Genomic DNA, 26,440 nt, shown 5'->3' with positions numbered 1-26,440 from the left:
TCAAGACACACCAAGTCTCAGCATCCAGTGTCTAATGTGCTTTAGACAATCCTCAACTTTTTAACTCTGTTTCATCAGTATAACAATGGCATCTATTATCATTCTGCTGAATAATTGTAGCCAGAGGTAGTGTATAAAAGAAATATGAAGCAGTGGACCTAAACCAAATCTTTGTGGACCAAACTTTAGTTTGCATAGAGGTCACCATTTACAAACTGATATCAATAAGTCAAATAAGACCATAGCCAGAAGAGGTCTATTCACTCCACTTTTAGGCTATATGTCCACTCGGAGGGGGCTCTGAGTTCCGACACTATCAAAGAGAATAAAATGATTAATTGTTTCAAAATATGCACTAAGGTCAAGTAACCATGAAGACATGACCCTCACAAAAGTGATAACTTGTTTCATGAATGTTCAGTGTCACAAAACATACATTGAAAGTTGAAAAATATAATGTGTTATTATTTTATGATAAAATATCTTCACTGTAAATTGTCCGGTGACACTGTTCACCACTTTACAGAATGCTTTATATGCACCCGTAAATTTCACAGTTGAAAAGTTGTTTGTTTACAACAAATTACTGTTAAAAGACAGACAGAATGTAAATCTGTTTATGGTACACTACTGTGAAATAACAAATATATTGTAAACCTATTTACAATTTATCAGATAAAAACACAATTCAACCCTATATTATATTATGGTATGTTTTTGCAAATGTCAGATTTACGGTAAATTACCGTCAGCTGTGGTACAACACATAATGCATTACAGTTAGTTGGCATATGGTTGACTACACGTGTGTGTGTGTGCGCGCGGTGTTTGGAGTGTGGCAAATGCTTTCGAGAAGAAAAAATAAAGTTTCAGATTTATATTAGTCAAGAGATTATCAGCGACAGAGTGGAGCTTATGATGTTGGTTAAAGACCCCCCCTCCCACCATGTCACATATTTTAATCTGTGTTGGATCCGTAGCCCTCAGCTACGCCCTACAAATCTCCGCCTGCTACGCGACTGCTTCCTCGCTTCCTTGCTAGACACGGAAATCATTCTTTGACACTCTGTGCTCAGGGAGCTAGTACAGTTGTGCACTAGATTCGCACAGCAGTTCGCACCAGACTACACCGTCCTAGCCGTGTGCATGAGCATCTCAGCAATCAACACGTTGTCCTCTGATTCAGTCTCACAGCGGTGGCGTATTCAAAGGTCTCCAGGACAAAATAATAAACTCTTACTTAAAAAGCGAACTAGCCTATGAGTTGTAAACGAGTGTTTTTACCAACAATACTAATTGAGCCCTTGAATCTAGTCGGACATGAACAGTAATTGACGCGGGCTTCTGTTTCTATGGTTCTACTGCGCGCACTTTGATCTGAGCTGTCCACTCGTGGTGCTGAAGTGGACTCCGTACATGCGCTCCCGTCATAGACGTTATGTACAGTTAAAAAAGGCATCTTTAGTTATTTTTTAGTATTATGTGTGGTTCTGGGAGGAAAAAAATATTTCTTTCTAACACTAGCGCTCTGCACTTCGTGCTAAAAACTGTGGGTCGCGCGGACCTACGGCTTCTGTGGTGATTGGCTGTCATCGGATGACATCACTAACCGTTTCGTATCCTCTTTAAATTCCTTGAAAAGACGTCGAGATCTCGCTCAACATCTGGCGAATCTCAAAAACTCCGTCCAGTAAAAAAGGGGGCTCAGTTTTGTTAGCAGTCAGGCGGAAATGGCTGCTGTACTCACGAGTCTCTCAACAGCGGCGGGGGCCTCGCGTGCTCAGAGCGCGTGACGGGGAGAGCAGAGTAGCTGGAACATGAGGAGAGCACTTTTAACAGGGATAAGGAGAAACTACGCATTGTGAACCAACTGGATTTTTATGGGTTTTTCCTTTTGCCCTGATATGCATCTTTACTAATCATGCAACATGAATGTAACTAACAGCACTGGAGCGGACGGACCTGCGCCCTGGAACTTTACCGGTGAGTAAAAAAGCTTGGAAAGCGCAATCAAAAGGTAAAGACCTTTGAACTGATGGGTGTGTGGTAAAGACATACACCGTGTGTGTGTGTGTGTGTGTGTGTGAGAGAGAGAGAGAGAGAGAGAGAGACTGGAAGAAGAAACGCTGTTGATCTGGAAGTTTCAAATTGGTTAAACTAAATAAAATTTAAATTTCTAAAATTTAAAATTTTAAATAAAATTTCTAATATATATATATATATATATATATATATATATATATATATATATATATATATATATATATATATATTAGTATTCTAGGAGTGACGGAGTGAAGGTGGTTTCCTGCTCTTTAGAAACGATGTTCAGTGATTTCACATAATAAATTCTTATAAAGATGAAAAATAAAATAAATTAAAGAAAGACATCAAGACCCAGAGTATTATGTTATATTTATATTATATTACAAAATGAGGCTTCAGATTGTCTATTGCTTCCCAATCTCGGAGATAAAAGACATGTCAACAAGTGATAATATTAAGAATAATTTTAGGTTCTTCATCCACATGGACCAGTAAAAATCAGGGATGAGTCTAGTGTGTTCAACTAATATTCTTTCTCTGATAAAATGCAAAAATACATTTTGAGAAATTCAGATCACTTTGACTAAAAATTATAGATATTTTGGTGTAAACCGCTTAGCTATTGAAATAAAGTTCATATTGAAAGTTGATATTTCATATGTAGAAGTTATAACAATGCATTCCTGATTTTCAAAAAGAAAAATCTCAACCTATGATTAGCATTTTCTCTTATTAGTGTCTTTGTATATGGCTGTATGCCTTTGTTATTTATAGATTTGTATTGGATTGTCTTTTTTGTTCTGGTCTACTTCATAACTTCAGTATTTCAAGTAATACTGAGCGATATGCCAATTCTATAGTAAATTTAATGGTGTAGGTCTTTTTCATGGTCTGTGCAAACCAAACACTTGGCATATTTCTGTGTTCATCTGTATGTATGATTACCTGTTCTTTACACAGATGCCATCTGATAATTTTATCTAAAAGGGTGGGGGACCTGTTTATTGGAAAGCTTGCAATGCAGTAGTAATGTCTACTGTCTTTCTTTCTTTCTTTCTTTCTTTCTTTCTTTCTTTCTTTCTTTCTTTCTTTCTTTCTTTCTTTCTTTCTTTCTTTCTTTCTTTGGAGATTAGGGGTTAGTTAGGCTGAGTGCTGTCAGGGAGAGTAGAGTAGGAGTGGAGGACATTTGCTCTCACTGACATGCAAAGCTCTAGCATCTTGCTCTGCCCTATTCTGCATTTCTCTCTCTGTCTATCTCTCTCTCTCTCTCTCTCTCTCTCTCTCTCTGTGTGTCTCACTTTGTTATACACACACACACACAACAGTGTCAGATCAAGGAGGCACCAGCATCCAGCAGATGGAGTTTTAGGTCTTCTTGTGCATCACTTGCCATTTTAAATATATTTTTTATTGTTCAGTTTATATTTGTCAGTATCTCTATGCCTTAGATTCACCAGTGTCTCTACAAATACATCAAATTTCCACAATACACTACACTTATACAGAATGATATAACTATTAAGTATATTAAGTAAATAACTATTACATGCTCTGTGTGTTTATCTTGGCCAGTCTATACAAAACAGACTGAATACGCAATGTCCACCAGACAAACACTGTACCCATTTGGTTGCCTACTAAGGGAAGGCTGCATTAACTGTCAAAGTAGTTTGGCACACACAAATACACACACACACACACACACCTGTTTCAGGTTTTCCTGAACTTTGAACAAAGGCAACATGGAGTGGACACTCTGTGCATCTTGTTTTTAATTGCGTCTCTAATAAATTCTGGCTCACTGCTTTAGGTAGGATCTGTTCTAGAAGAGTGTGCATTCACTAACAGATTGTGCTGGACTGCCAGCTGGTAACTGGACAGTGATAGGAGAGTCCCAGCTGAGAGAGAAAACTTTAAAGTTGCTGTAGATACAATGTAACACATGAGACCGTAGTAATCTGGGGATATCTTTTACCCTTTATAAATCAAACATCTGTGCTTATAAGGTATTCGAGGGACCTCCGGTATCACTAATATATGGACTTAACATTTCATTAAAATGAGAATAGACAGAATTAGCAAAGTTTTGAAACAATGTCTATAGTTTCAAGCTATTGAAATAAGATTTAAATTGCATGTGCTTGAATAACTTGAAAACCATAAGACTGTATGTTTCTAGTTTGTTATTTTGTTTATTTTTTGTTTATTTTGTTTATTTTTGTTAGTATAGTTAGTATTCATTTATTCACTTTAATGACTTTAATAGGTATACTGGGAACGCAGGGTATAAGGTGTAATAGACTTGGATAGGATGCCAGTCCACCTCAGAGCATCATTCACACACACATTTGCATACTCAGTGACACCTAGGGGCAATTTATCTACTGGCATGTTTTTGAACAGTGGAAGGAAACCAGCGAACCAAGCATCGCCACAGTGCCGACCTTCATTGTTGTTCATTATTCAGTTATTCATTTCTTCTCACTACTTGTTTCATCTAGTTCACAAAACAGTACACAAACACAGAGACACACAGGGGCCTTGGAAAATTATATTACATGTATATAATAACACGTAATAGTCACATACTCTGTAAGCAAAGTCTTGAATTGTTTTTATATACCTGTGTGTATGTACAACATTTGTATCCAGCTCCTGCTTGCCACATCCCTGTGCTACTTAAAAAAAGATGAAATTGTTGACAGCTTATATAACAGACTGAATCCAGCAGCACTACAAGGCTCTCTGGAATCATCTTGTCCCTCTCAGGAGAAAAGGTCTAGACTGTATCGCCAAAAATAATTGCTGAGCTATTGTTTTGCATCTATGGATACTCTTAGCACACAGTAAGCCCAGAATATGTTTGTTGTAGTCTCAGAATAAATTTGATGCTTCAATGCTGATGCAGATATAAAAGAGCGCAATGTAATCATTATTATCAGAATTCAGTCAGTCCAGTTTAATCAACTGTTCCACACACTGCACTGCCCATTCTACAATTCAAGTCTAGTGTATAGCTTCTGAACTCCTTGATAATAAGGCACTGTTGAACAATGCTAGCATGAATCTGTGAAGAGATAGTCAACTGTTGTGTCAATATCTTTTTTGAATAAGATTTATGAGCTAAGTATGACTTGCATTAAAAGAAAATAGCCAATGCTTTGCATAAGAAATACCAATCTTGCATAGAACACTGTCTTCATATTTAGGATGCCTTTCCATTCCAGGACTCAAAACTGAAGGTTGAACTCCACCTGCATTCATTCGGCATGTCTTTGTCATTTATCAACCCACCAATTCTCCAATTTCTTTTTATCTTAAGTTTCTTCAATAATCAGAGGGAGGAATTAGAAGCCATTGTACATCAAGCACACAATAGACATTACAACCCAGACATTCATTTACTTGTCATTAATTCTTTCTAACAGGGAGTGATTTGTAGAGCCCTACTAATACAGGGATTTCAGGGTTGGTATCCATGGTGATTTCATTATATAATGGCATGATTTTATAATACATTACTCTTGGTTTTATAATACATTACAACTGAATGTACCATTATGGGCTATAGTACTATATGTGTTAGTGATTTGAGAGTTAGTGGCTTGTTTTTAATACAGGTGCAATTATACTCTGGGCCGAGAATGTCAAAATGTTTGACCATCATTTCTCACAACTTCACACTATTGATGACTTCATATTAAAAGCATATTTAAAAGCAATGTAAGCTAGTTGGTGATGAAAATATTCAGATAATTTTTGAATAGCATGAAATGGATAGTCTTAGCATGCTAGCTAAAACACAGAGGTGACTAATTCTTGACAGAGGTAATTTTGTGTGAAATATAGAAATACAGAGAAACACACAAACATCAACTGTGAATCACCAGCCAACCAGAGTTCTCTCAACATTCTCTACTGGGTAATGATACCAATGCCACAGTACAATAAGATGTCATCTATCATTCCTATTAAATTAGAGAACAAATAAATGCCTTAAGTATTAAATAAGAAAAAAGCTATCACTCTACTTTCCTTTTATAGTATCATACTGACTCTAGCTTTGACTCACTTTAACTCTTTCACATGCTTTCTCTATCACTTTACCCAGGTAGTGTCACCTCTAGTCTGTCACTAGTTTTGTTTTATGCCTGAAGTTGGGGTGTGATGATGTTTAATATAACTGAGCTAGTGTGTGATATGCACATATGCATATCCCATATTTCCAAACTGACACCCACTCATATGCCAAATTTGTGATCTAGTCTTATTTCCAAAATCATTCATTTATTATTAAAAATTGTAAAGACATTTTACTGCACCAATAAAAAGGGCTGTGACCTGTCATACAACTGTTCACAAATAGTTTCAGATCAACACAGCTTGCCATTACACCTGCAGTCTTAGATTTATTGAGGAGAAAATAGCATTGTTATGCAATAGAAAAGTGTGTCATATGCTAATGAAAGCATACTTCACTAAGCAAAACACAGAGAAGCGTTGCACATTGAGAATGTGCTTTTGGTTTATACAAACGCAAAAGTGATGCTCCTGACTTCAATCTTTCAGGACTCATAGTAATCCCTCTCACTGTGGATAGTTAATTAAAGTTAAAAATGACATTTAATAATTGGTCAGTTATTATTTGTAATTATTATAAGAAAAAGAAATGATAGAGCTAAGATGAAGATAAAATGTGGCACTGCAATACTAGAATGAAATTTTTATTAAGGCAATTTATGCCATATATATATATATATATATATATATATATATATATATATATATATATATATATATATATATGCCAAGATTATTTGATGTTGGTTTCTTAATTAATTAAATAACATATTTGTGCCATTCGTACTACTACTGCTATAACATCCAGCCAAGGGCATGTGGTACAGATCTCAAAGTGATCTTATTTAGCATGTTTCTTTATTTCCCCTTTAAATGAATTCCTGGCTGTGCCACTATGCACCATCAGAAAATGTTAATAAATATGGTCTTTGTCCCCATTTGTCACAAATGCTTCATATGTGATTGCTTACTTATACCTACATGAACATAAACATTTTGTTGCATTCAGTGGAATCCTCTGTGTTTGGACTGTGGATCTTTCATAAATCAGACAATGAAATATGGACATTTGCTGTTAATTGGATGGATACAGCCTTGCTCTGCTACAGAGGCACATTTCCTCCTGTCAGCAGATAATGACAAATGTCCTGATAAAATCAGAATAGGAGGAGAGGAAGGACTAAGGCCATCTGTTAAACATTAAAGGGTAGTCTTATGAATATAATAAATATAAGGCAAAACAGTAAAGAGTGACAGATTTAATTTGACCCTTTACAATGATGTTACCATATGCATGTTACATGTGCAGTACCTGTATACTATTACAAGCTTTCTTTGGAACATCCTTGGAAATTTGTATGTGAAGATGAAATGTGTGTGTGTGTGTGTGTGTGTGTGCTGTCAAATTTTATGGAGACCATCAAGTGCTACTACAGATTCTCAGTCATACTGAGGTCTGTAACAGAAATCTTTTACTTTTACATTCTTGCTTTTAAACTGTTGTACTGTATCTTTGGCAACTATCCTGTGTCATTATCCTGTTAAATATCTGCCGCAGACTGTTTTAGAGTGTTTTATAGGTTCTTCTTCTAGGATTTCAATCTATTTGGCCACTGACCTGTTTTTCAGTCAATGAAACATATCCTTACATTAGTCTACCAACACCATGCTACACTGTTGGGATCATGTTCTCAGGATGAAGACTGATGTTCTACATTTGCATGATTTTGTACCAATACCACTGCTGCTGATAAAATTGCAGCACACAGACTACATAAGGTTCTATAATCTATGTGTTAGTTAAATTAAAAGAAATGAATACATGACAAAATTGTTTGAACACTAAATGTTTTTTGTTTTTTAAATGTTTATCACTGGGATTGTAGGAGATTTTCAAATTTTCTCAAGGGCACATATTTTCTCCAACCTCTATGTAAAATGGGTTATAAAGCGAATCTAGCCTTTTTGTTAAGCAGTATGTGCAACTTGCCAGTTAAAACATCAGACACATCATCCTTGTGTCCAGTGAATGCCAGATAGTCAGTTACTGTCCAGCTGTTTCTGTGCCTTGGGGAGAACTGTAAAAGGATTCTACAGTCTAAAGAACTATTGGATAAAAGAGGTGATTGAACAAGCATACCTGGAGATGGTCAGGTGATGTCTTCCACCCACCCTAGCAGTTCTGCATTCACTAGTAGATTCATTATTCCATAAGGATATGTTAGCTATATGATAGCTGCAAAATAAAACATAGCATTGTATTTATTATTTAAGCCAGACATTCAGCAAATATAGCAAAACTGCCTTTATGAGTTATTATATCAAGTTGAAATGATGTCTTACTCAGGAAGGCTTTCAAATCTCACATTCAACTAGAGCACACAAATGTCACTATAGTCAAATGTCACTATATTCCCAAAAAGTACACTGTCTATTGTTGTCCAATATTCCATCCCTGCTACACTTTTACAGTGTGGAAAACAAACAACTAATAGAAACATTTGTAGTGCTACATTTGGTAGGCATACTACAAGACTGGTTTAAAGAGGAAATAACAGAAAATTCTGTCTAAGCATGGCATCTCTCTGTATTGTAGACAGTAACAAATCTAAATGTGTGAGCTGTTTTGGTGTATATATGTACAATACTTCAAGACACATACTTCACATACTTGCATTATATAGCTATAGGGAGAGGCTAATATTATAGGTAAATGAGAATTACAAGAAATCAATATTTAAAAGGCAGATGAACAAGTCAAAGGGGCAGGATTACAAAAGCCTAAAAAGTTCCATTTGTAACGGGAATGGAAGTTATAATTTATCATTAATGGTCTGCTGTTATTGCCCAGTATGTATTAGGTTACTTATCTTAATTTTAGTTTATATTTAAAATGTTAAAAACAAACACATTTTCTTTTATTTAAACCCCAGACACTTGACTGTAGTTGTTAAATAAAAGAATGACATTGTTGCCAAGCAGATTTACAGAAATATATCAGTTCAAGAAAAAATTATAAATTCTAATTAACTAAATAATCCTAATTAACAAGGCAGATGGTGACAAGGGAAAACTCAAGAGACAATGTTAGGAAGAAGCCTTGACAGGAACCAGACTCAAAAGGGAACCTTTCCTTATCAGGATGGAACCAAATATTGGTATTATCAAAAATAATTTCCCTTTTTTTAACTGTACTATATGGTCAAAAAGTTGCATAACCATTAGATTTATTCCATTAATTAAATGTCAGTCTTATTGAAGTTATCAAGTGCTTACTGATGGAGACTTGAGTGCAAAATTTGGTAATCATGGTAAAATCTGATTGGGAATCAACACAGTGTGGTTAAGACATATGATATGATATGATATGATATGATATGATATGATATGATATGATATGATATGATATGATATGATATGATATATGATATGATATGATATGATATGATATGATATGATATGATATGATATAATATAATAATTTTTAAAGGCTAAGAAAATGCCTGGATAGAAAAAAAATAAGTGAATTGATTCTGATTTGTAAGAGTTTATGAGAATATAAAGTGCATCAAAGTAAGACTGACTGATTACTCTATGTTGACTTATAACTAACTTAAAGATCTCCTAGGAATTCTTATTTTATTTTATTTTTTTAGTTTAGTTTAGTTTAGTTTAGTGCCTGTCAGCACAATCAGAATTACATAGCAATAGCTGATTCATAGCTGCAAATGTCTTGTTCCCTTGGCTATGTACAATAAGATAAGACATTTCAAAATGAATAGGTTATAGTCTGTCAACCCTTACTGAAGCAGAGATGATGATGAAGTGGGAAAATGAGGAGATAAATGTTTAGAAGTGTTATTTTTGGTTTAGAATTTAGTTTATTTCACTTTATTCTACCAGTCTATAAGGTTGCGAAGGTCTTGAGAGAGCTCTTTGCTTTTACCCATCATGAAATGTTTCTTGTGTGACACCTTGGTAACGTGACACCTTTTTATAGGCCATCAGTTGGAACTGAAGCAGCTGATATTAATTTGCACTGACAAGGGGCAGGATTGCTTTCTAATTACTGATTGATTTCAGCTGGTATCTTGGCTCTCCATGCCTTTTGCATCTCCCTTCCTTCATGTGTTCAGTACATTTCCCCTTTGTCATTTCACATTATTACATATAACTTAATTTATAATCTTTGGTTTGGTTTCTTTGCATGGATGGGTTGCTACCAACATCTGGTGAAAATGTCATCACTGGAGCTCTATTTATTCATTTTTATCATTGTGTACTTTGCCCTGACATGATGTTTGTTCAATTTTTATTATTATTATTATTATTGTTATTATTATTATTATTATTATTATTAGTAGTAGTAGTAGTAGTAGTGGTGGTGGTGGTAGTAATAATAGTGATGGTAGTAGTACAATTGTTATTATTATTTATATCAGCAGGAATGTAATGCCAAACCCCAAAGGTAACATTAAGTTAAATTTAAATGACAGCAATATTTGTGAGGGTACAAAGATTTAAAACACACGAAGATACTCCTGGGATATTTAATACCAGAATTAGCATGGCATTTGTTGTAATTAGATAATTTCTCAAAGAATAGCATATCCAGAGTAGACATGAATATTAATATGGAGAACATTATTAATCTGTTATTTGCCAGTGACCATTCATTCTTACACAAGTCCTCTGCTGCTAGCCCTAGACTCAAATCTGAGAATTCAGACTCTGTTCTGAGTTCTCCTGATTTCTTGCCAATCAGATTATCTGGAAGCAAATGTTTGTTACCTTAAACATGTAATTGTTACACTCTGTATTAGAAAGCTAAGATGCTAAACTATACCTCAATTTTTGTGTGTGTTTCTCTCTCTCTCTGTATGTGTGTGTGTGTGTCTTTTTAGGTTCACTTAGTAACTTGTCAAGTGATGATAATGTCAGCTGTGACAAAAGCAGCACCAGTGGGTCGTGTCCCATTGCTGAGGTCGCTGGGAGCCCATACAAGACAGTGGAAATGGTCTTCATTGCCTTGGTTACTGGATCAATCAGCTTTGTCACTGTGGTGGGTAACATCCTGGTAATGCTGTCTATCAAAGTCAACCGGCACCTCCAGACTGTCAACAATTACTTCTTGTTCAGTTTGGCATGTGCAGACCTCATTATTGGTGTGTTCTCAATGAATCTCTACACTGTATATATCCTGAAGGGCTATTGGCCGCTTGGCCCAGTGGTGTGTGATCTTTGGCTGGCTCTGGATTATGTTGTCAGTAATGCCTCTGTCATGAATCTGCTGATTATCAGCTTTGATCGCTATTTTTGTGTAACCAAACCACTAACTTACCCAACACGTCGCACAACCAAGATGGCTGGTCTGATGATTGCCTCAGCCTGGATCCTCTCCTTCATTCTGTGGGCTCCTGCTATTCTCTTCTGGCAGTTTATTGTAGGGGAACGCACTGTGGAACCAGGAGCATGCTATATCCAGTTTCTCTCTAACCCTGTGGTCACATTTGGCACAGCAATTGCTGCATTCTATCTTCCAGTGGTCATAATGACAGTGCTGTACATTCACATCTCCTTAGCTAGCCGCAGCCGTGTGACAAAGCAGAAGCCGGAAGCTAAGAAGGAGAAAAAAGGCTTGAGGTCTGCTGGACTGCTGAAGAGGCACATACTAAGGCAGAACAACAATAATCAGTCTCCTCCTAAACCCAGCCTGGATTCATGCAGCACAGCTGAAACCATGAAAAATGGACAGCTTGATGAGGCCATGATGCCCAATAAAGCTGATGGCAACATGCAGCATGAGGAGAAGGAGAGCTCAAATGATTCCAGCACGGCTAGCATTGCACCTAAAGAACCCAAGGAAAGAGCCAACAATGCAAGTACCTCACAAAAAGGCTTGTCATCTGGTTCTGCCCAAGTTCCCAAACTCAGCTCAGTGTCTAAATGGTCGAAGATCAAGATTGTCACCAAGCAGACAGGAGATGAGTGCATCACTGCTATCGAGATAATCCCCCCAGAAAGTGGTACAGAGGGCCGCTCTATCCCAATCAACCGGCCCCGCACAGTGGTACGCAAGTTTGCCAGCATTGCCCGCAGCCAAGTGAAAAGGAAAAGACAAATGGCAGCCCGTGAGAAGAAAGTGACAAAGACAATCTTTGCCATCCTTCTGGCCTTCATCATTACATGGACCCCATATAATGTGATGGTCCTTATCAGCACATTCTGTCAGTCCTGTGTGCCAGACACAGTCTGGGCCATTGGCTACTGGCTTTGCTATGTCAACAGCACCATAAACCCAGCCTGCTATGCTTTGTGCAATGCTACCTTTAAAAAGACCTTTAAGAACCTCCTTATGTGCCAGTACAAAAACATTGGAACCAGGTGAACTGGATATACTCCTCTGGATTCTGATGGATAATTGGGTTGTCCCCAGTATTCTAGCCCAGTGTCTCTAATGCACTAAAATCTGGAATGTATCATGTGTTATCTTGTATAAGGTTTTGATGCTTAGCGCATTGTTTCATTCCAGATTTCTAAACAAACAAATACATACCTACATACATACATACATACATACATACAGATGGTAAAATAATTATTCAACAGATCATTATTTTTCTCAGTAAATATATTTCTAAAGGTGCTATTGACATGAAATTTTCACCAGATGTTGGCATGCAATCCACACATGCAAAGAAATCAAACCATGTCCATAAATTACATTATGTTTAATAATGGGAAATGATACAGGGGGAAAGTATTGAATACGCTTACTGAAATTTATTTAATACTTTGTACAAAAGCCTTTGTTGGTAATGGCAGCTTCAAGATGTCTCCTGTATGGAGAAACTAGTTGCATGCATTGCTCAGGTGTGATTTTGGCCCAGTCAAATCTTGAAGGTTCCATGAGCCTCTTCTATGTCAGGTGATTGGCTGAGCCATTCTAACAGCTTTATTTTCTTTCTCTGAAACCAATTGAGAGTGTCCTTGGCTGTGTGTTTGGGATAATTGTCATGCTGAAATTGTCCATCCTCTTTTCATCTTCATCATCCTGGTATATGGCAGCAGATTTTTATTTTTATTATGGCATCCAGAGTTCAAAATTTCTCACCTGACCAGAATATATTCCCCCAGTATTTTACTGGTTTGTCCAAATGTTGTGCAGCAAACTTTAAACGAGCTTCAAAATGGTTTTTATTCAGCAATGGAGTCTTCCATGGTGAGCATGCATACAGGCCATCGCAGTTGAGTACTTATTGTTTTCTTTGAAACAATTATTCCTGCTTATTCCAGGTGTTTCTGGACCTTTTCACAAGTGGTCCTTGGCTCTTGGACAACTCTTCTGATAATTCATTTCACTCCTCTGTCAGAAAATTTTGCAAGGAGCACCTGGTCATGGCCAGTTTATGGTGAAATGATGTTCTTTCCACTTCCAGATTATGGCCTTAACATTGCTCACTGGAACATTCAGTTTTGAAATCCTTTTGTAACCAATGCTATCAGTATGTTCAGCAACAATAAGGTTGCGAAGGTCTTGAGAGAGCTCTTTGCTTTTACCCATCATGAAATGTTTCTTGTGGGACACCTTGGTAACGTGACACCTTTTTATAGGCCATCAGTTGGAACTGAAGCAGCCAATATTAATTTGCACTGACAAGGGGCAGGATTGCTTTCTAATTACTGATTGATTTCAGCTGGTATCTTGGCTCTCCATGCCTTTTGCATCTCCCTTCCTTCATGTGTTCAGTACATTTCCCCTTTGTCATTTCACATTATTACACATAACTTAATTTTAATCTTTGGTTTGATTTCTTTGCATGGATGGGTTGTTACCAACATCTGGTGAAAATGTCATGTCAATAGCACCTTTAGAAATATATTTACAGAAAAAAATGGTGACAGGTTCAATACTTATTTTCCCCAATGTACATACATACAAAGATACATACATGCATACATACATACATACATACATACATAAATTAAATAAAGACTGCTCCTACAGTCTCCAGACTGTACACTGATCATTGTATTAATATCTGATCAGGGGAACTCATCTGCTGCTGGTAAATATACTTGTATATAATGCTTGTATATAATACTGCCAAGTTCATCACCAAATCATATGATTTGCTTTAGTTGAGTGACAGGATCGGAAAAAGGTCGTATAGTATTCATTGGTGCGGAAAGATAATCCAATACAAGAACATTAAAAAAAAAGTTTTCCAAACTTTGGTGACAAATAGAACAAATGTCAACAATGTGTCTATTCACGCTAAGGACAAGTGCTGAGATACCACTATTTTGTTTGACAAAGACAATGTAACGCAAAGGAATATTGATGAACTGTTTTTCCCAGATAGATCCCAACCTGTTGTGGTAAAGAACTGTCTATATATAAACAAGCATGTATGTATGACATAAGTCTATGGCATTTTTAACTGGGTGAGGGTATGTATATAATATGTAACATGCTTAAAAATACTCTAATTACAAAGTAATTTTTTCCTGCATTTTATATGTACTGTGTTTGTACTCTTGTATTTAATTAGTAATTTACATTTAATTTCACAAATTATGAAATGTATTGCTGTCTATAACCAAATGTATCAAAGTTTCTCATATATTATCATGTTAGTGCAGTTCAGGAGAATATTTACAGTATAGTAGAAAGGAGAAGGGTGCTGCAAATATCTGTTGAAAAGCTTCTCCTTCCTCGTGAGAACAGAGCCAGCCTGACTGTGCCATCTAAAACCCACCAAAATGCTAAATATCTGTATTTTAGATCTGTATATCAATTATTTCTGCAATAGAAAAAGAAGACACATTTATGCCTCTAAAATGCTATTTTTTCTAGCAAAAGTACTTAAATCCTAGTTAAAAACTACTAACATGCTGGTGCTCACCATTTAAATATATCATCTAGTGAGCTAACCTACTATAATCTAGCTTGGAAAAGCTTGGATGGAGGCATTCCCTGTCTCATATTGGTTTTCTCCTAGCAATATTATTATTTAATTAAGCTGCCTATTAGAAGCCTTTGAAAAAAATACTTAGCCAACCAAATTCACAATTGAAACAGATAAACAAGCTTTCATTAAAGCACAAATTAGAAAATGTCTCCTGGATCATCCCGACAGAATTCTAATTTTTGGGACATTGCTTGCATCCACATCAGTACTGAAGCCACAGATCCTGTTTAATGCTCACTGAACCAACCTGTTTTTGTGCTTTAGATATTACACATAGGAATTACCAGTCATCATGATACATAATAATCTACTTGTTATTCAGTCAGCTACATCACAGCTAGCTAATTATGAAAAATAGAGTAATTAATAAGCTACAGGACAGAAAATTATTTAACCGCTAACTATTGTTTAAATGCTTTAGTTAGAAAGAAGAAAAATAAAACCTTTAATTTGGCTGATTCTCTCTGGACTAGGACAGCAATCATGCTCTTTCATGGCAGTGTGTATCCTTGCAATTAACCTTCATGGCACCTCTGTCCAGTGATTTATTTGTTATTTATCAAACATTGTGGTCTCTATAATGCTGGATAAATAAAAATGGGAAAGCTTAGTCTTTTATCATTTTTTTGTACTAACGGTCTGTTGAAATCTAGGAATGCTCCAGAGCAATATACCAGAGCTGTGTACAATAATAGACAAGGCTTTCCCTAATAAATTTCACTAGCGTTTTGTGTGTGTGTGTATGATCTCAAAATCCTAAATTATTTCAGTGCATAAAAAAATCAGTTTGATTCCATTTCTCTGACATATAAAAATTTGTTCAACCTTTCTCATACTGAACATGTCTCCAATCACATGTATGCTGCATCTGATCATATCCTAGCAATAGGATATAAACTGGCTTAATGAAACATAGTCTCTTCTTCAATGCAATTGTAAAATATGAAGTATGTGACCAGGTTACGCATAGTCCACTACTGGTGTCCAGAATGGATGTATCTATGCTTGGTGATCTTGAATTATCAATAGAAATGATCCCGTAAGTAACTCTGAAAAGGTTTACATGTGTTTGTATGTGTATTTTAATGCATAACCCAATAAAGACCTTATACTAACATAACAGTTATAGAAAGCATAGTGTTCTGGACAAAAGACAGTGTTAACCAAATAATCATTATTTTATGTCATTATATAAATTCCAAATGAACATGCTGATTTTTAATTTTACATTTAAACTGTGGGTTAATGAATTATAATGATATGAATAACATGTATACTATCAGAAAATGATGTTTATTAAATGATTGAAAAATTAGGGGGTTTTTTGTTTTGTTTTTGATTGTCCTATTAGTCTCTGACGTTACCTTTAGAGAACAGCCTAAAAGGCCAAAGATGATAAAAATTCGCCAGTTATGTAAAAAATTTTTTATTTATTTTCTTTCTAACCTTACTACCTCTGTGGAAAGATCATGTTGTATAGACAAATAACTAGTTTAACAAATGGTCAGTTTGATGAAACAAAATTTTAATTGCTAGATTGCTAACTAAGTGTGCTTTTCTCACACAGTGAATGTTATGCTTTGATCAAATTGACACTGCCACTTACACTGCAGTAGAGAGTAGTTGGCTGTGTGAATCCTAATTACAAAATGGAAATTTAAGCAACCGTGCAACTGCTTTATTCTGGTCAATGAATCACGAGATCCTGGAAACACTAGGTGCCAGACAGGAGAGTTCACCCAAGACAGGATCTCAGCTGGCACACTGATGGTAGTGCATTCCATTTTAATTTGAGTTACACTTCAAGAACTTTCACAATATCATGTACTTTAAGTAATACTGATCCTACTGATCCTACTGAGGAATACTGATGGTTTAAAGCAGTAAAACTTTGAAAAAAGTCTAGTCATACACTTAACTATTCAGGTAACTCTACGGCATCATCACCCAATTTTAATTAAAAAAAGTATTTATATGACAAATCATTAATTACACAGGTTGGCCTCTCTTTCACGCTGTGTGTGTGTGTGTGTGTGTAATCAGTTCTTGTGTCAAATGTGAACTATGAGATCTTGACAGAGAGTGTAATATTTCTGTCTTCTACAAAAAAGCCAAAGGATTGTTTTTCTCCAAACATCAGCATTTCATTTTCCCTTGTGGAACAGGGATGTCATACAATATGCCAATCATATCACAGTAGCCACATTCCTGTGCTCTAAAACTGTAATACAGCATGGAGGTGTCTAGTGTACGACATATCAACAGAGAAAAGAGAGAGAGTCAGAGAACTAGAAAATTGAAAGGCTGGGGTTTGGAGGGTTGGTCTTCAGACTTCCAAAGCTGGGTGTCTCCTTTTTCTAGTTTCCTTTTCCCTTTCCTTTCTTTCCTGGGTAGAGGGGAAAAGACAAAGGATGAATGTTTATTTTAGCACATCTGTTGATTAAGCCACAGCACATATGAATATTTACAGCATTTGGCAGACATCCTTATCCAGAGTGACTTACGATTTATCTAATTTTTATACAACAGAGCAACTATGGGTTAAGGGCCTTGCTCAAGGGCCCAGCAGTGGCAGCTTGGTGGACTTGGGATTCAAACTCAGAACCTTTTGAACAACAGTCCAATACCTTAACCACTAAGCTACCACATCCCACATATTAAAACACAGTGATTACTAGCATTTAGTGGCAGAACAATGTTTATTATATTCATATGTGGTCACTGTAAGTTCACTTGTAAATCTCATTCATGGTAATGACTAGTGTGTATTGTGTAATGTTTTACAATGGCTAATCATAGTTCCACAGTACAAACATCAAGTAATAGGCTTCCTTTGCACAGATTAAATGTTCATATAGATTAAGTTCAATACAACATTATTTAAAGTAGTTATCATATATTATATTATATTAAACTGTTGATAATATCTAAAATTATATGGTATCATTTTCTAAAACAGCAGTTCTGAAAGGAGACAAGACATTTTCAAGGTTTTACATTAATGTACTTGTTCAAATGTTTATTATTATTATTACTACAGAATCAACGTATACGAGGACTTGTATGGCAGATGCACACATAAATGGATTTAAAACAGTAACAATGCAACAAAGAAAATAATAATTGTTGATATGTTAATGACTCACGTCAGACCTTTTTTCACCTTTAATGTGATACAGCAACAAAATGTAAGTGAAATACAAACAGAAATGCTTAAGCAAAAAAAGATAGAGAAAACAAAACAAATAAATAAATAAATAAACAAACAACCTGGTTGCAAAGCCCTAAACTAATACTTTGTTTAAGCACTTTTTGCTTGTAATACAGCAGTCAGATTTTTTTGTGTAATGATTCTACCAACTTAGAAAAACCTACAATCTTGATTTGGCAATTTTATTTCATTCTTCCTTGCAAAAATGCTCCAGATCTATCAAATTCTGAGGAGAGCTCCTGAACAGCCCTTCATTCAGATCTGAGCTCTGACTGGGCCATTCAAAATCACTGAATTCTTCTGAAAGGTTTGTGCTTTAGGTTGTTATTCTGCTGGAAGAAACAATATTTCTTCATCTTCAGCTGTCCAAACAAGACCGGCAGGATTTTTGCCAGAATTGAATGGTTTTAGGAACAATCCATCAATCACTGTAGTGGCAGTTCTAGCTGAAGGTGTCCTATCGCCATGATACTGCCACCACCACCACCACCATGTCTCACTGTGGGTTTGTTTTTCTTTGGGTGAGCCAGATATTCCTTCAGCCCCTTTAATAATTTAGACTTCTTGTTTTGTCAACTTTAGAGAGCTCATGTGTTCTTTGTAATGTCAGTGTGGTGCCTATTAACATTTATGGCAATTGACAGACACCCTTATGCAAAGTGACTTACATTTATCTAATTTCTACAACTGAGCGACTGGGGGCCTGGCTCAGACACCCAGCAGGGGCAGCTTGGTGGTCTTGGGATTCAAACTCACAACCTCCTGATCAGTAGTCCTGAGCGATCACCCTAACTACTGAGATTCCACGTCCCTGTTTAGGCCACCATTCTCCATTTAGTCCACTTGATGATGGCCTTTAAGATGTTCTGATGAATGGTCTTAAAATTTATAAAATTTCCTTTGCATCTTTTCGTTCTTTTTGATACCTCTCTACAATAACATCCCATACATGCTTTGTAAGCCAGACAAATGGCTTCAGCTGTGAGAAGAAACCAAGATGTGGCCAAGAAAATTTATATGGGGTTAATCAGAATCAGACAGGTATATGATAATTAAATTTGAACATGACTGAATGTGATTGGTTAATTCTGAGAACAAGCACATACCCCATGGGTGTGCACACTTGTGCAAACAGGTCATCAAAAGTTTTTTTCCTCTAAAACATGTCTCTTTGTTTTCACTTGAATTTTGTTGGTTACTATCCAACTAAATATGGAAAAGATTATATGACTGACATGTTTTATCATGGTTTTATTTGTTAAATCATAAACACCCGTAGATTTTAATAGGGGTTTGTAGACATTTTGTAGACAACAACTGCATATTATAAAACATGTAAGTTAACAGATCAATGTAAGCCAAAGTTTTTGCATATTATGTCATGCTTGAAAGCCAGAAATATTTTTTTTTCAGCAAATCTAGAACAAAATTAGCTCCAGGTCTGTGGAGTGATTCCCTCTCCACACTAGCTCCTCTGGCTTTTGTTCGATTCAGCATCCTACTCAAACACCCACTGAAGGCCTTGAGATCTCACCAAGACAATGCTTACAATGCTTGTGCACAAAGCTTTTACCATAGTCCAAACAAACACAAGCAGACCGGGCCGTATTTAAAAAAAAAAAAAGCCATGCCAAGAGTGCTAAAAGGTAGTGTCATGGCTGGCTGAAAGCTGTAGTTGCTGTAATTTTTTTTTACCTTTGGACTTGGATTTGTTCTTGGTTGAGCAGGGTTTATTGACCATAATGGTAGGCTGACACTCAGCATGATAGAGAGCCTTCAATAGGGTGCCAGAGCGACTCTTCATGCCTGAAACAGTGTCACACTCACCCCAAGTCCCAAACTTGTATTTGCAGTCAGCTGAAAACAGAAAAAACACACACACACAAATACATAATAATTTGTGAAAGGCTGGTAACATGACAAATTAAGGAAAAAGTGAAGTAGGCTGAATAATTTTTGAATTTTCTGAATATAACATAAAGTGAATTTTAAGGCTTACCCCCAAATTCCTTCTTCCAGTTGCAGGGAACTTTACACTTTAGCTTCTTGATCTCCTCATTGCAAGTCCCCTCCCTCGTACCAATTCCACAATCGCCATTATTAGCCACGCAGTTCCCAAAACGCCAATCTGTGCAATCTGCGGCCCCTTTCAATCCTTTACCTTTGTCTAGCACAGCACATGATTATTTCTTTTAAAATATTGATACTTGCTTGAATTGGGTTTTTATTACAAATGTTATCTATTATTATTTCATGTCAATCTGTCTAAATGAAAGCATTTAGAATAATTATGGCATGGCTCACTCAGAACCTGAACTAGTTTGGCAGTATTCTTGTGCTAAAAAATTACATTCAATTAATCTGGTACTAAACTGACCTTATATATTACAAGATTTTCTAACAAATTACCTTTCTTGTTTTTTCCAGCCTCTGTAGTGACAATCATCAAGGCCACTAGGAGCAGAAAAATGGTAGAAAACAGGCCACGCATCCTAAAAGATCCAAACACACAAAATATATTACTGAATTTTTCTTAAATTTATTTCAAATATTTACAGTTAAAGTCTCAGAGAATGTGTCACAGAGATGTACATTTTCAAAAGGAACACACCATGAAAGCTTATGTTCTTATGCATTCATTATCCTCTAATACATCTTTTTCATACATTATGGATTTTCGCGATGTTTTTTAAGATAAATGGGCAATCATTCTATACAAGAATTCACTGGTATAAATTTTGTTTAAAGCCTTCATTTTATTTTGCAAGAAATCATTTCTATAAAACCTGCATATTGATAATTCAGTGAGAAGTATGATTTTAGTTTAAAATGTGAACCTAACTGAACAGAATTATAGTTCTCTTGTACTAAACATTATTGGAAATATATGATCTCCCTTTATCCTTCGAACTTGATGCCTACCTGCCTGTCCCCACCCACACAGAGTAAAAGCTTATTGTTCCTGAGGATGTTCCAGTCATGATGCATTGCACACATTCTAACTTACACACAGTTGACTGTATTGTTCTTTGCATTAAACATCCCACATTTGGCTTTCCTTTTTTCTATATTTTTTCATGTGGATTTAGGATGTAACACATACCCAAATTGGTTATCTGGGTATTGAAACACCTGTTCATACCCCTAATGCTTAAGCTGTCCTGGGAAGAATCCTCCAGTGCAGAGATGTTTTTCAGCTCCACTGTCAAAATGGCATTCTCCTGATGTCATGTAAAATGCTATTTTACCAAGTACTAAATAACTGAAACTGACTGATCAAATCAAGTGTGGTTGAACTAAATATGAATCAGACAGCTGACATCTGTCAAAGGATCCTACTATAACTAAGCAATAAAATGTCTAGCAAAACTAACACAAATGTGTTGATATCACAGATGCATGGAATCAGCTGAATAAACAGTACATCCTACAGACTCACACGAGTGATCACCCACAAGGCACGCAAGACAGAAAACAATTCTCATATGTTCAGTCAGTGTGTCACAATCTCCTTCTTTATGCTGTGAGTCACGTTTTCTATGGCAATAGAATCTATATTTTTTATTGTGTGTATTTTGGACTGGTTGCTGCCTAAATAAAGACACATGCACTTGAATCCAAGTCACTACATTTGTTATACTATCACTAAAATATGAAAGTAATATCAAAGAAAACTGAAGGCACATTTTCAGTAGGATTTAACAGCAATCTGGATTCTTATATGCAGATGAAATCTTTAAAAATTAAATGTATTTGCAATGTAAATGTAATGTGCACTTCTTGTACCCATTTAAAAGTGAATTTGAACAATTATCAATCCCAATTGATTTGACTACATATCAGAGCAGCACACCTACCCCCACCTGTTGATAATGTATCAAAAGATGATGTTTAGAGTGTGTGTGAAAGACTAGAGGCCCATTGTTTAATGATACATATGGAATATTGCAGTTTCATTTAAGGTCCACTAATCCACAGACTAAGAAGGGACTAGTTTAACTGCAAAATAAATTTAACACACAACCCTTTGCACTCCTTGATTTTATGGATAAAATTGAGCTATTTAAATATTATGGTTATTATTCAAAAGTGTACAGAAATATTTTTGCTATTTACTACAAGGCTACTAATATTTCATCTGACTTTAAATTTTATTTGTATACTGCTTCAAGAATAGACATTGTCACAAATCAGCTTTACAGGAATATATAAATTTATGATATAAATGATATTTTAAATTTACATTGTAAATTGATCCCTAAAGAGCAAGTCCCTGAGATGACATGAGGAAGATACCTTGAGAGGTACCAGACTCAAAAGGGAAGCCATCCTCATCATGGTGAGACCAAATAGCATTATATTATATAAATTTTTTATTAGGCAAATTATATAATAATTTGCCTTTGTGTACTATACTGTGTACTATATGGTCAAGAAGTGCAACTGTGAAACCCACAGATTCATTAGTTTTATCAGGAAGTCTATCTTCTTGTAAACTGTTCACTGATAGAGACTTGAGTGTAACATTGGTCGTGGCAATTGTAGTCCAAAGTCATCTCCATGGTTTCTAAGTGGTACCATCCACAGCAATTATGCATTATTATATAAAGCTGACTATGCTTTCTTTAATGAAAAATATAATTTATTTTCATTATAAACAGGGAAAGGCACAACAATCATACAAACAATAAAAAGACCATCATATATTTAATACACCCCAAGCACAAAACAAACATGGCTACAAAGATAGACTGCAGTAATATGAATCAAGGCTTAAAATGTAGTACAAAATGTACATTTTAAGCCTATAAAATATATAAACAAAATCTAATAATATATTGAAAGAATATATAGTTTGATAGGTTTTCTCTAAAATTGCTGAATTAATTAGATATACTTCTAATTATCTAGACATGCCTCATTCATCTGCATGCATTCATAACTACTTTTTGAATTTTGTGAACTAAGTGCCCTAATGAAAGCCACTTTTTCTTTTCTCCTTTTATTTGGAAGCAATGTTGAATGTTGAACAGAACTATTACAAATAACAACAGGGGAAAAATCTAACACTGTTAACATGGGAACAACAAAAAATGAATATTAAAACACTCCATTAGATCAAATGGCAGAAGTATGTCCCTTTATAGGTACAAGTTCCTAATCTTTTATTTGGGCTGATGCTTGTTCTTTACATATTGCAGGGAGTTTCGCTGCATGTCACACTCTTCCAGGTTAGTTTTTGTTAAAGTACACTTCTGGTAATTCCTAGCGCCATACTTGGTGGTGTAAAATGGCTTTTGCAACATTGGTGATATAGATGATATAGGAAAATATATTTTTCTATTGTCCTGCAACATGTATCACAATATTGTATAGCACTAAACAAAACATACATTATTATTATTATATTTCTGCAATGTGTGTGCTAAGGTGACAAATTAATAAAGCACAGCATTATTTTTTACGACCAAGTTGTTTGTCCATGTAACTGCATTCATTTTATTAGCAGCCAGTCTTTGAAGTACACTCACTCAGTGTGTTTCAGTCTGATTAAAAACACACCCACATAAAACTGTTGTTCAGAAACTGCATGGCTCCTACAGCTGAGTACACTCTTTATCGCTGGCTTACATCTCCATGACAATAACAAGAGCATGAGATTGCAAACAGGAGGAGAGAATAGACTTACCACCATGGGACATCACTACATCAGGACAAAGCACACACACACACACACACACACCAGTCTATCAACCAGTTATGGACATCCTAAAAGTTTATTTGCTGAGGCATGAACAGCGTTCTTCTTGTCTCTTGGCCAACAAGAGACTCAACTCTCCCACAGTGTCATTTAAATTCCCATTCAGTGTCTCACTCTTGTCTTCACCTGAGCCTTTCATCATGTGGCGCCAAACTTTTATGACTAGCCATAACTATGGGCAATAAAACTTGCTCTCTACATTTTCTCTCTTGGTCTACTCAGGGCAAATACTTAGGCCTCATTTAGACCCTCTATAAATACAGACCCACTAAATCCATCTATTCTCTCCAAAACACTAAGTAGGTGTCACTTACCCACTTGCCTGCTGGAGCATGACTAAATCTGTCACTCCGTCTCAAAATTCTGTGGGCTCTCAAAATTCTCTATTTTACTTTTTCTTTTCCAAATCTTCCCATTGCCCTTTTCTCTGCCTTTCTTTCTCTGCTTAGAAATGCAAACCACTGGTTCTCTGAGGATCCTGTGTGTGTGTGTGTGTTGGTGTGTGTGCATGTGTGTTTGAGAACCTCTGGGCTATTTGAATGTGATGGGAAATGTTCAACAAGGCTGTTCTGACCACATACAATTATTCACAAGTGCTCACACAGGGTAGATATTATCACACACATACACACACACACACGCATGTTTGTGTGTGCATTACATGCATACATTACATACAATTGTGTGTTTGTGTGTGTGTGTAGTGTGGTGTTTGCTGCATGACAAGTTTGAATTAAACTAATTTCCATACCAGAGAAAAAAACACAAAGATGTGACCCAGTTCGCTGGTTTTGGCAGAGCTGTACTCTCATCAGGAGGTCTTTGGCTCATTCAGACGTGTAAAAAGCCATCTCACTGCCAACACATCTTAGATCCATTACTGCTGTGCCCTAACATTCCAATTAAGTAAAATTCTTTCATGAATTTAAAAGAGGCCAATCTAAATACTAAATGTATTACCTGTAGATTTCCTACAGAATGTAGATAAAATATAAATAAAGAATCTCACAGCCTAAACCCATTGTAACCAGATATAGACAGACACACAGACAGAGAAACACACAGAGAACTGAAGAGGCACAAGTCCAGACAGTAAGACAACGTGCATAAAACCAGCTGTCACTGTAAACGTATTACCACATCTTCTGGAAACTATGACTACACTGTCTGTGATTAAGCATCATAAATCCACATTGTTTATCATGTGAAGACACGCACAAAAAATTAACACATTCACACACACAGACACAGGAAAGAGAGAGAGAAAGTGAGAGAGAGAGAGAGAGAGAGAGAGAGCGCTCTACTCAGGTCACTACACTGATTATTCAAAAGAAATCTTGAGTGCTTTTAAGCCAAGAGCAGAACCATCACTATTTTGTGGTAAAGCATTCAGACCCTCTGGCTTTGCACTTCTGCATTTCCTTGTTAAAATATAAAACAAAAAGTTCACCAATATATGAAGTTAAACTATGTATCATCTCTGTGCATGAGCTTAAACCACTTACTCCTCTGTCTTCTCATACAACACATGAACAAATATATCAACAGCAAAATATACATAAATACATGAATAAAGTAATAAAGGTTTTTACATGTACACAGTGTAAAATCCTAATCTGTAGTAAGATAATCTGTTACAGCTACTACAAATACGTAATCTGTGCCATGATTTTAACATTCTTTCACATCATTTAAATATCTAAAACAATTTGAAGTTTTTGCAGCCTTGGCCCATTTTCAGAGTAAAGAAAAAAAGACGAATAACGGAGATAAAAAAAATTATATTCCCCAATTGTCTCAAACGGGCCACTCCAATTACTGAAATATTAGGCAGATTAACAAAAATATTAGTCTTTTTAGTTATTGAAAACATTAGTGAGTGCTTTTAATTCTTGAACCAACAGTTGCACTGCATCGTATACTCTAGATCCATAACATTCTCTATGTCTACTTTTACTTTTGACAGTACTTATTCTTCTTGATATTCACCATGCTTCAATTTAACCTCATTACATTTACATTTAAATAAACAGTCAACAATCTATAATAACTAATTAATAACTATTATACTGCTACTTTATAGTAGTTAATTACCCACCACTGTAACCTCATTAGAAATACATAAATAAGTAAATGTGCAAATCCCATGTCTGTATATCACACACCTTTAGCGGCTCATTGACCTCACTTTGAAAAGCACAGCTACAAGATGTTTAGGAGGTTGAAAGCACACTACATCATTTGTAATCCGTTATTGACTTTTTTTATCCACATATCTGGTATTCACGTCCGGTCATTTCCCACAATCAAAGCGAGAGGAAAAAACAGTTACTCACTTTTCTGCCCCCTTTAACACACAACCATGAA

The 26,440-nt window shown here is 35.8% G+C and overlaps 2 protein-coding genes across 2 annotated transcripts in view; one reads left to right on the top strand and one right to left on the bottom strand.

The window, feature by feature from the left end:
- Positions 1 to 1,118: 1,118 nt before the first annotated feature.
- Positions 1,119 to 15,821, top strand: chrm4a (cholinergic receptor, muscarinic 4a). Its single transcript, XM_058381748.1, has 2 exons — positions 1,119 to 1,983; positions 11,031 to 15,821. Exons 1-2 carry the CDS (start codon positions 1,929 to 1,931, stop codon positions 12,512 to 12,514), a joined length of 1,539 nt encoding a protein of 512 aa, XP_058237731.1. The 5' UTR covers positions 1,119 to 1,928; the 3' UTR covers positions 12,515 to 15,821.
- A 1,032-nt stretch (positions 15,822 to 16,853) lies between these two features.
- Positions 16,854 to 26,440, bottom strand: part of mdka (midkine a) — a 10,551-nt gene continuing 964 nt past the window's right edge. The window contains exons 2-5 of the mRNA XM_058381749.1: positions 20,722 to 20,804; positions 20,312 to 20,479; positions 20,008 to 20,169; positions 16,854 to 17,487 (exon numbers count right to left, since the gene is read on the bottom strand). Of these exons, the coding sequence (XP_058237732.1) occupies positions 17,459 to 17,487; positions 20,008 to 20,169; positions 20,312 to 20,479; positions 20,722 to 20,803 (441 nt within the window). The 5' untranslated portion in view covers position 20,804 and the 3' untranslated portion in view covers positions 16,854 to 17,458. The remainder of the gene's footprint in view (positions 17,488 to 20,007; positions 20,170 to 20,311; positions 20,480 to 20,721; positions 20,805 to 26,440) is intronic.

This window comes from Hemibagrus wyckioides, linkage group LG27 (genome assembly GCF_019097595.1).
Source record: "Hemibagrus wyckioides isolate EC202008001 linkage group LG27, SWU_Hwy_1.0, whole genome shotgun sequence".
NCBI classification, from domain to species: Eukaryota; Metazoa; Chordata; class Actinopteri; order Siluriformes; family Bagridae; genus Hemibagrus; species Hemibagrus wyckioides.
Note: the sequence above shows the minus strand (reverse complement) of the source record. Positions and strands in the feature narration are given on the sequence as shown.